This window comes from Sorghum bicolor, chromosome 3 (assembly GCF_000003195.3).
Source record: "Sorghum bicolor cultivar BTx623 chromosome 3, Sorghum_bicolor_NCBIv3, whole genome shotgun sequence".
Taxonomy (NCBI): Eukaryota; Viridiplantae; Streptophyta; class Magnoliopsida; order Poales; family Poaceae; genus Sorghum; species Sorghum bicolor.
In genome coordinates this window covers 59,582,186-59,591,680 of record NC_012872.2, presented here as the reverse complement: position 1 = coordinate 59,591,680, position 9,495 = coordinate 59,582,186, and the positions used below count along the sequence as shown (strand labels likewise).

Sequence of the window (9,495 nt, the reverse complement as noted above, 5' to 3'; positions counted from 1 at the left end):
AAAAGGACAAATCTTCTTGTGGGGTAAATTGAACCAACAGAAATAATTAAGGGGAGTAGACTCAACCATACCATGGTTTAGGAAGTTATATCTAGATATAGACCATGCTTGCGGTTAGTATATATTGGATTTTGTTCCAAATTGTAATATGGCAAGGGTGTTTGTAGTGTTTTTTTCCAGTGTGTTTTTAAGCCTCAGTGGGCAGCGAGCGATCAAAATAAGGAGAGAACCTGATTGGTTTTTGCTATAATCTTATTTTCTTAAAGTTGTTTTGTGTCAATTATTTATATTGGCTATGTTTTTTCTTGAAAAATACCATATCTAAGGCCTTGTTTAGATGCAAAGTTTTTTACAAAATGGACACCGTAGTAATTTCGTTTGTATTTAACTAATATCGTCTAATCATAGACTAACTAGATTCAAAAGATTCATCTCGCAAATTATCACGAGCCTTAAAATTTATTTGATTTATTATGGTTAGACCAAACCTAATTAAATTCAACAACATAGCTACTCTCTCCATTCCAAACTATAAGTCATTCAAACTTTTTTGGAGAATCAAAGCATTTCAAGTTTGATTCAAATTATAGAAAAAATATAAAATTTATAACATCAAATAGGTATACTATGAAAATGTAACTGATACAAAATCTAATGGTGCTAATTATGTATCATAAATATTATTATTTTATCATATAAATTTGGTTAAATTTAGAATGCTTTAATTCTCTAAGGAGACTATATATATTTTTTCTAAATGTTAGAAATAAAGATTTTGGTGAAAATTACTCGTCAACAGCTTGTCTAAATGATTATGCAAATATAGCTATATTCTATTTATGATTTTTTGCTAGCCAAAAATAAAAGATGAGAATGGATCTCTAGAGGGCGCACGAGATATAAAAAAGTTGTTGAAGAGTGAAAACAATTTTATGGAAATGACTCTTCAAACGATGATTTAGAGAGTGAAATCTAAAAAGACTTTTTTTCTCGAATACGCAGGAGAGTTGCGTATAAGACAAAAGGGGCAAGAGCCCTTACAACACACACCCACACTCCTAATCTCTTAGAAAAACACATGCGCCTTTTACTAAGACAAAACACGACCTCATCTCCATAGAAAGAACCCTACTAGCTATCTTAGGCTCAAGATAAGAGCTTTCCTGAGCCTTTGCAAGACTCAGTAACGTTGTTCTTCACTTGCAAGCAGCAATGCTCCAGCCAAGTTAGGAGGAGTACCATAAAAAACACATCGATTGCGATTTTTCCAAATTATCCATGCTCCAAGGATGATAAGCGAGTTGAGTTTTTTTGTGTGAACCATCCATTTTTGACTCTGCCTTGGCCCACCATTCATCAAAAGGAGGGTTCATCTTGTTGTGGTGAAAGGGCTGCTAAACCCACTTTCTGCAGCAAAACAAACCAAAATTCTCGTGTAAACACACATGATACTAACATATGATTGATAGTTTCTTCCTCTTAATCGCAATGGAGGCAGTGAGTAGGATGTGGGAGACCTCGACGTGTAAGCCTATCTCCAGCATTTGTTATGTGTTGCCAACCACATAAAGAAGCGACATTAATATGCACGTGCGACACGCACGTGTTTGTATTGTTGGACGTTCGTTGATTTTATTTTCACTCCACGTTAGAGTTGTTGTTCATTCTACTATAAGTAACGTAAGATGTTTGCTATCTTTTTCTTTCTTGTTTGTCATAATAAATAAAATTATGTATGCTCAAATTTTATTATTTTCTTTTTAGTTGTAATACATACACTTGCATGTATTTGTATTGATGTGCCTTTATTATTCTATTTTTCTAAATTAGTTATTTATTATAGTTGCATGCATGCATTCATATTTTCCTTTTTCCAATTAATCTATTTATTAGTTGCATGCATGCATCTTGATATGTATTATTTTTTTCCAAACAATCCACGGCAAGCGGCGGTGCATCCATATTTTTCTTTTTTTAAATTAATCTATTTACTATTCTCGTGCAAAGCATGTTACGGTGCTAATGAATTGGACGTAAAATATTAGCGCAAATATGAACCAGTTCTAAGGAAGCAAGATTATCTAGGAACCAAAAACTGAAGTATTTGTAACTCTATTATTTTCTATTTTGGAGTTTAGGAGGAATTTTGGTTTAGAAGTAGTCTTATAACTTACATCATATAAGATCATAAGTGACGGAGAACTCATATAGCACGACATTTAGATGGAACAATTGTTAGAGAAGGAGAGCTCGCTAAAATCTGCTCTTTTATAGTGTGGTGATTGCATACATTTTTCCGGTCATAGAAAGCAAGTGGTAAAAGATTATTTTTTTCTTTAAAAAAAATTTAAGTTGCAAAAGAGGCCTTCCTCCCTTCTTTACCATCAGGACGTATCCAAAGTGGCAGCCGACAGTAAAAAAAAAGTGGCCGTCGGAGTCTTTGTGCCACCACAAGGTCTAAAAAATTAGAAAAGATACACAAATATGGATAAAGAATTAATATTACTCGGGAACAGAAACTGAGGTCTATTATTTTTTTGGTTTTGGAGTCTAGGAGAAATCTTAGTTTAGAAGGAGTCTTATATCCATGTGTTTTTGGACTCTAGGAGGAATCTTAATTTAGGAGGTGTCTTACATCTTATATCATATAAGATCATGGATAACGGAGGGCTCATATAGTCCGACGTTTAGATCGAACGGTTATTAGAGAGTGAGAGCTTTCTAAAAAAACTCGTTCTTTTATAGTGTGACTATACAATTAATTATTATTTTTATCTATATTTAATGCTTCATATATGCGTCGTAAGATTCTATGTGACAGAAAATCTGATTTTTTTTAAAATTTTTTAGAAACTAAATAAGCCTAAGACACTCTTCTGTGTTTGATTTGAGTGTCTGCTTTCAATCAAAGCTTGCGGCAGCCAAACCCCAGACCCAGGACAATCCTGCCAGTCCCGGTTCCGGATCCAAAGCCGGGCTGTGCCGGTCACCGCAGCCCGCAACAAATAGTCCAATAGGCACACCGCACACCTCCTCCTCACGTGCCGATGCCGCGGGCTGACCGCCTGGCCCCAGCCCCCAGCCCCAACAGGCCAACACAACAACCCCGTCCATCCTGGATGGACGTTTCAAGCGCTGGGTCGCATCCACCGTACACGCGACGACGATTAGCCTGATCCCGCCCGTTCCTTCAAAACCATCGGTCACGAAGGCGAGACCCCCTTACAGCTACACGTCTCGCTGACTCGTGGCCCAGTAGCACCTAGGACCCCGGAAGTCAGTGGGTCAGAGTTTAGGCGAGTTCGTGGGCGGGGGCGTTACGTGGCGTTCACAGTCGATGCGGCGCGTGATCTCACGTACACCATCCGTGTACAAAAACACGAGCGGCGGTTAGCTCACCGGTTATGCCTATCACTGACATGGTGGGCGCTCGGATGCCAGGCCCACCTGTCAGGGTACGTTTCGGCGACGCCGTTCTCGCTTTGTTTGGAAACCGATCCACCTCCCGCTGTCTTGCAGTGCAAGAGAGGAGGCCGCACGTACCGCTCGGATCTTCGGGCCAACAAGTACGTAAAAGCCCCCGTAATCCTCCCCGTAATCACCAAACTTGCCACGCCCCGCGCCGGGGGCAGTTTGGGGAAAGGAGGAGCGGTGGCAGAAGGGTGATTGGTGGACCATGCTCGAGGGCAAAACGGGGAGAGCGCAACAGATAAATCCTCTATTTGGACCCGGCGCTGCTTCCCATCACCATTGCTGCCTCTTCTCTTCTCTTCTCTTCTCTTCTCTCCCATCCCCTGTTCACAATTTTGCTTGTGAATTTCCTGCCAGTTCCTCGGCATCTTATTTCTCGTGTCTACTGAGACGTAGACCAAGAACGAGGAGAGTAATTGGCGAGCGGTTGGAGAACGAAGACGAGACGGCTGCGGCGGCCGGCGGAGGCCCATTTTTGATGCGTGGCGCCGTCGAGGTCCACGCGATTGGCAGAGACGTCGCGTCGCCGAGCCCCCTGAGACTCAGAGACGCTCCGGCATTGGACATGATGAGGTAGCCGGCAGATCTCCGGCCTCTGACCTCTCCCTCTCTCCCTCTCTGTTCATTTGGTTCCTCGGCTATTATGTGTCTGTTCTCGTTGCAGATCGAAGTGCAACATGTTTTTCAACTCGTTTGCGTTTGTTTTCGCCTTTGGTCTCTTCTCTCTGGCTTCGGTTGTTGAAGGATTTGGCTTCTTCGCCGCCGGCCGGAGCTGGCCGGCCGGCCTTGTCAAATCTCTTTCTGGCCTCTGTGCCTTTGCTTTCTTCATCCGCCTGATATTTCAGCTCTCTGTCGGCATGGTATTTCGATTTCATGTTCTTAGTTGCAGTTTTGTTGATCCGTACCATATATCTCCAACTGTTTATCTCGATGCCGGTATCGCCAATTCCAGCGGCCGTGCTGAGTCTGTTGTTCTTCGACTCCACGTTTTGTTCTTCGACTCCACGTTTTTCAGGATTGTGCGCAAGCGTCTCCCAAATTCCGCTGCTTTCCAGGCTGTTTCTGGATATATAAGAACAAGCCATCCATTTGCTGTTTCGGATTTGCACTCTTCGATCCTTTCCTGGTCAGAAGATGACCAGTCATGTAGTTTATCACACCGCCGCCGGAGTAAAATTTCTGGTTTCCTTTGCGGTAGCCATCTCTTCCGAGTTCCGGAGTTCCTAATGGTTTTGTTCTTCCCTTCATGCCCGCTTTACTTGGTTCCGTTTCAACGAGTTGTTCATGTTGGAATTTTGTGGTCGTTTTGTTCGTGCTGGGGCTGGTGATCGATCTGTTTGACTGCTCGTTTCATAGCCGCTAGCAACGGAGCGAGCGATCTGTCACTTGCATTTTGCAGCGGATCTCCTTGTTCGATGAAATCGCTAAAGACTGGCCTCGCCTCTTGATTCGTTGCAGGTACCAAAGGCTGAGCCCGGACTGCCTCCCCCTCGGCAACGGCGGCGGTGGCGGAGGCGGAAGCGCCGTGCCCCGGAAGCAGGCGTCCAGATCCTCCTTCATCAGAGACGACGACGCCCCGGCCGTGGCCACGGATGGCTCCCGCCTCGCTTCGTACCTCGCGGCCTCCCCGCACGAGTCCAAGCCGCTGCGCGCCCGCGCGCCGCAGCCGGCGCCTCTTTCTTCGGCGACGGCCGGCCGGAGCCCAGCGCGCGAGCAGGCGCACCACCACACCTCCGACTCCTCCGACACCGCCTCCCCGAGCTCCACCGGCGGCGGCGGTGCCGTCGTCGGCGACGTGCTGCTGCAGTGGGGGCACAACAAGCGGTCGCGCTGCCGGCGCGACTCGGCCACCGCCGCGCCGTCCGCGCAGCGGCGGCAGTCTGCGGTCGGCGGCGGCGGGGTCAAGATCCAGCGGCGCGCATCGGCGCCGGCGGAGAAGCTCATGCCGCCGCCGCCGACGACGACCGCCGCAGGTTCCTACACGCGCGGGTCCAACCTGCGGTCGGCGTCGTCCTTCCCGTCCCGCGCCTCCGCTTCCGCCTCCACCGCTGCCGTCGGCAGCCACCACCTGCCCCACCACCACAGGTAACGACGATGCTCCCACCCTCCCCTTTCCTTCGTATCCTGCGCGGCGGCGCGTCGTTTCCCCTATCTATTCCCTCTTGTTCGCCTCGGCGACCTTTTTTTTTCTGTTTCCGGTTTTGCCCCCGCGGAAAGTACTGCTGACGAGTAGTTGGAGTCGTGGTCGCGTTCTTTGGGTGGGAAGTGGGATGATGGATCGTGCCTTGGCGTCGCTGTAGTGTTATTTATTTTTCGCTCCTTGGGCTCGGCCGGCCGGTCTGCTTTGGTTTTGGTGAGCTGTACCGCCACATCTTTCCGCACCGTAGGAGAGTTGGATGGAAGATATTCCTTTCTTTCTTTTCCTCTCAATCGCATCATTTCTCCTTTTTTTATATAATTAAAAAAAATCCAAGTAGGGTTTTCTGTGAATATTTTTTTAGTACCGATTCGATCTGGATCGATTTTGTTTTTTCAGCTTATCTTTTGGTATTTTTTTAGTTCTAAATAAATGTATTTTTATTATGATTAGGATGGTTTTTTGGGAAAGTTGTGTGTCTGGATCTGCAGCGTCGACGGTAACCTTACCTTTCTGCTAGTCCGTGGATGTGTGGCGAGAAAGCACTAGCCTTATTTGTCACACATTGTTTGCAGCATGTTGGGGCCATGTTATATTGTACTTCGTCGGTTAAGAGTGATTTGGGCGATTGTTTTGATGAATCTGGTTGTTTTGGGTATTGGGATGATGCCAATGGTATGAATGAATGAATGAATTGCATATTTAGGGTGTCTGTTGCACTAGACTAGAGGTAGAGTAGATGGGTTATAAATATACACATTTCAACTTCCTATCCATTCTATGTAGACGCATAGACAGCAGCAGGAGCAGGAGCTCTCCTCGTTTTGCTTTGCTCTGCATCCACCTTTGTTGAGGGTAGGATTGGAGCCTCGAGTCTGTGGTAGGCGGTAGTACCAATCCACCACCCGACCCACCTTTTTTTTCCTCAACTTGCCAACCACCTCCACGACGACGCCACCACCCCTGCAACGCAAATCGCATCATCACTAACATTCATTCTTCTTTCTTTCTATAGGTCCGTCGAGGAGCGATCGGCGCAGAAGCGGTCGTCGCCGGACAAGGGGCACAAGTCCGCGTCCGCCATGGACGCCGTCCTGCACATGGAATCCAAGAACTATCACCACCACCACCACCACGACTCGCCGTTGACCAGCAACGGCGCCGCCACCACTGCAGCCGAGAAGCTGGGCGTGGAGCGGTTCGAGCTGCCGCGGATCTACATCTCGCTGTCGCGAAAGGAGAAGGAGGACGACTTCCTTGCGATGAAGGGCTCCAAGCTGCCCCAGCGGCCCAAGAAGAGGGCCAAGAACGTGGACAAGACCCTCCAAGTATACAACCAAACCACCTGGCCTTGAGCTCGATCTGATCCTGTTCCTATCCGATCCGATCCGATCTCTCTTCTCGTCGTCACAAAACTTACATGTGCTGCCTTTATCATGCAGTTTGTCTTCCCGGGGATGTGGTTGCCAGATTTGACGAAAGGCCGGTACGAGGTGCGCGAGAAGAAATGCGTGAAGAAGGTATAAATCGAAAACCATTTTTTCTACTACGTACTACCCTGATCTGGCCTGCTCGACGATTTCAGCTCATGCAGCTTATTCAGCAGCGACGATAATTCCTAACTTTTTCCTTTTTCGTTTTTCTGTATGGCTGAAAGAATAAGAAGAAAAAGAAAGGGGGGACGCAGGGAAAATCGGTTAGAAAAAAATTGGGGCATGGGTGTGCGAACGAATGCAATGCAAAATAAAGCTGAAAAGCGGGGCGGAATTGTGGTTGCCCTTTTCTTTCGGGATGGGCCCTCGTCACGCCTCACGTGGGGCCCATGACCCGTGATGCTCCGTGCCCTCATTGATGACGGCACTGCTCTAGTTTATTTGCTCCGCCGCGGCTTTATTGCCGTGGACGTGGAGGGAGATGGATGCGTGCCCTTAACCTGAGGAGTCTTCTAGGTTTAGCTTCATTTATCTGCCATGGCGTATGTGCTTTACTTTGCCAAGCAAAAACAAAACACACGCTACTAGTGGACAACTGCCTCACTAATACAAACATCGTACCAATGGGGTTCACCGTGCCGTGCCTGAAAATTTGCTTGTGAATCGCACGTATACGGGACAGCTACTTATTGCGGTCTGCTCGCATGGGGTCCACCTGTCAGGCGAGTCTTTGGGATTGTCGAGCTCAGCCACTGACAAGTGGGTTCCTGGGAGACACGTACTACGTATCTTTGGCTGGTTTGGACCACATGATTGTGGTCCGGATAGAGCTTGGAATCATAACCATCGAAAAAAGAACAAAAAGGGGGTGGTGCTCTAGTCTTTGTATCACATCGTTGGTTCCCCCTGTTTATTCTGATGGCAAATTGCGACGGCCGATTTGTCAATAGCAAGGACCAGCTCGAATCTTGTAACATGAACTCTAATTATTTATTTATTACTCTAATCTGCAAAGGCTGTGGTTGGTTCGTGCTTTGGGTTTGTTAGAATACTGTATGCACATGACCTGAGCTCGGTCTTGCCTTTACCACACACACGCTAAAGAAAGAAAAAAGAGCTTGCAACAACTACCGATTGATGTTTCTGTACTAAGCATGGCTTGCACTAACTGAGATCAATCCTCCTTGTATTTGGTCTGCAGAAGAGAAGAGGGCTGAAAGGGATGGAGAGCATGGACAGCGACTCGGAGTGACTCGCTGCAAAAGATGGAGTTGCAAAAGGGTGCAATAAGATGGAGGGTGCAGCAGCCGTCATCGGCCATGGGTGGAAGAGGAAGAAGGATCACCGGTAGCTAGGCAACGGGAGAGAGAGAGAGAGTTCGTTTCATCTCATCTCAGAGTGTAAAAAATAGGAAGATAAAGATGGGAGTTGGGAGGAGACGCTGAGGGCAAGGAGTGGTCGCCGTTGCTCACCTTGAGCCGCCGCCGCCGCCGCAGCGGCTCGCCCTGGGAAGCGTCGGAGGATGATGGTGCGGTGCCACACTGGCTGTGTTTTTGGCGGTGAAATTTGTGTGGCGGTGGTCGTGAGGTTTCATGCCGAGCTGCGTGTTTTTTCGTCTCTCCGCGGCCGCGAGTCTAATTTGGTGGTTTGGTAGCTGTGTGAGCTGCGGTCCATCTATATATATCCCACGCAGTCAAATCTCTGCCTCACTTGTCCTAATGCGCTTGAAACGTGGAAATCGATTCCACCGGTGACGCTAAATTGAAAATGACGCCAAGTTCGAAAGGGACGTGAAAGTTCTGTTACTTTTGTATCTTTGGCGTACAGTGTTCCCAGTAGCACGAGCAATTACACCGCTGACTCAGGTCAGGTGTCGACTGGTTGTCGGAAGGAAGGTGAAAGTTTTTCCAAGTTTTAGGTGTACAGTGTGTTACCAGCAGCCCAGTAGCAACACCGATGACTTAGTAGTTGGGCTAGGCTTCTCTGAAGGACATGGGCCTGGCCCTTCAAGTCGCAGTGCGCAAGTTGTACGGGTACGCCATCAGACTAGCGTGTTCTACTTGCTGCTTCCGGCTAGATAAAAAAAAATGGCAAAGGCTTTGTCGCGGACTCGCAGTGGCTGAGATCTCGATGAGCACGACTAGATCCAGCCAGAGAGGCTGGATTGCAGCATGTGGGGTTCTTATTTTTTTTTTAAGGAACTGGAGGGATTTGCACCCCTACAGAAAATGGATTAATATAAAAAGTAGAGGTTCAGTAAATACAAAAAACCAAAAAAAACAGAGTCAAAGACATGACCCGCTCAAGAAAGGTTCTTATTTTAGGAGCTTGACATGGTGGATGCCGACCGTACCCTGCGTTGAACTTGAACGAACCTCGGCAAGTCTTCCGTGCATTTCCATCCAAGGCAACGGCGGCGGCGATTTGGGAGTCGGATGGTGGAAAGCCAAATTG

At 47.2% G+C, this 9,495-nt stretch overlaps 1 protein-coding gene across 2 annotated transcripts; it reads left to right on the top strand.

Moving 5' to 3' along the window:
• Window positions 3,730-8,750, top strand: LOC8061874 (coiled-coil domain-containing protein 80). Of its 2 annotated transcripts, none has more exons than XM_021457059.1 (5): window positions 3,730-4,044; window positions 4,930-5,556; window positions 6,624-6,936; window positions 7,051-7,128; window positions 7,266-8,168. In XM_021457059.1, the coding sequence occupies exons 1-5, from the start codon at window positions 3,950-3,952 to the stop codon at window positions 7,353-7,355; spliced, it is 1,203 nt and encodes a 400-aa protein (XP_021312734.1). In that variant the 5' UTR covers window positions 3,730-3,949; the 3' UTR covers window positions 7,356-8,168. The 2 variants fall into 2 exon arrangements, with proteins under 2 accessions (XP_021312734.1, XP_002458319.2); XM_002458274.2 differs by lacking the exon at window positions 7,266-8,168 and adding an exon at window positions 8,243-8,750 and having other exon boundaries at window positions 3,732-4,044.

What these genes read in the sequence shown, in the direction of transcription:
- LOC8061874 (XM_021457059.1), top strand. Translation starts at nt 3,950, where the DNA reads ATGCGTGGCGCCGTCGAGGTCCACGCGATTGGCAGAGACGTCGCGTCG. An exon ending in CCGGCATTGGACATGATGAG is followed by an intron (nt 4,045 to 4,929) that starts GTAGCCGGCAGA and finishes GATTCGTTGCAG; the next exon opens with GTACCAAAGGCTGAGCCCGG. An exon ending in ACGTGGACAAGACCCTCCAA is followed by an intron (nt 6,937 to 7,050) that starts GTATACAACCAA and finishes TTTATCATGCAG; the next exon opens with TTTGTCTTCCCGGGGATGTG.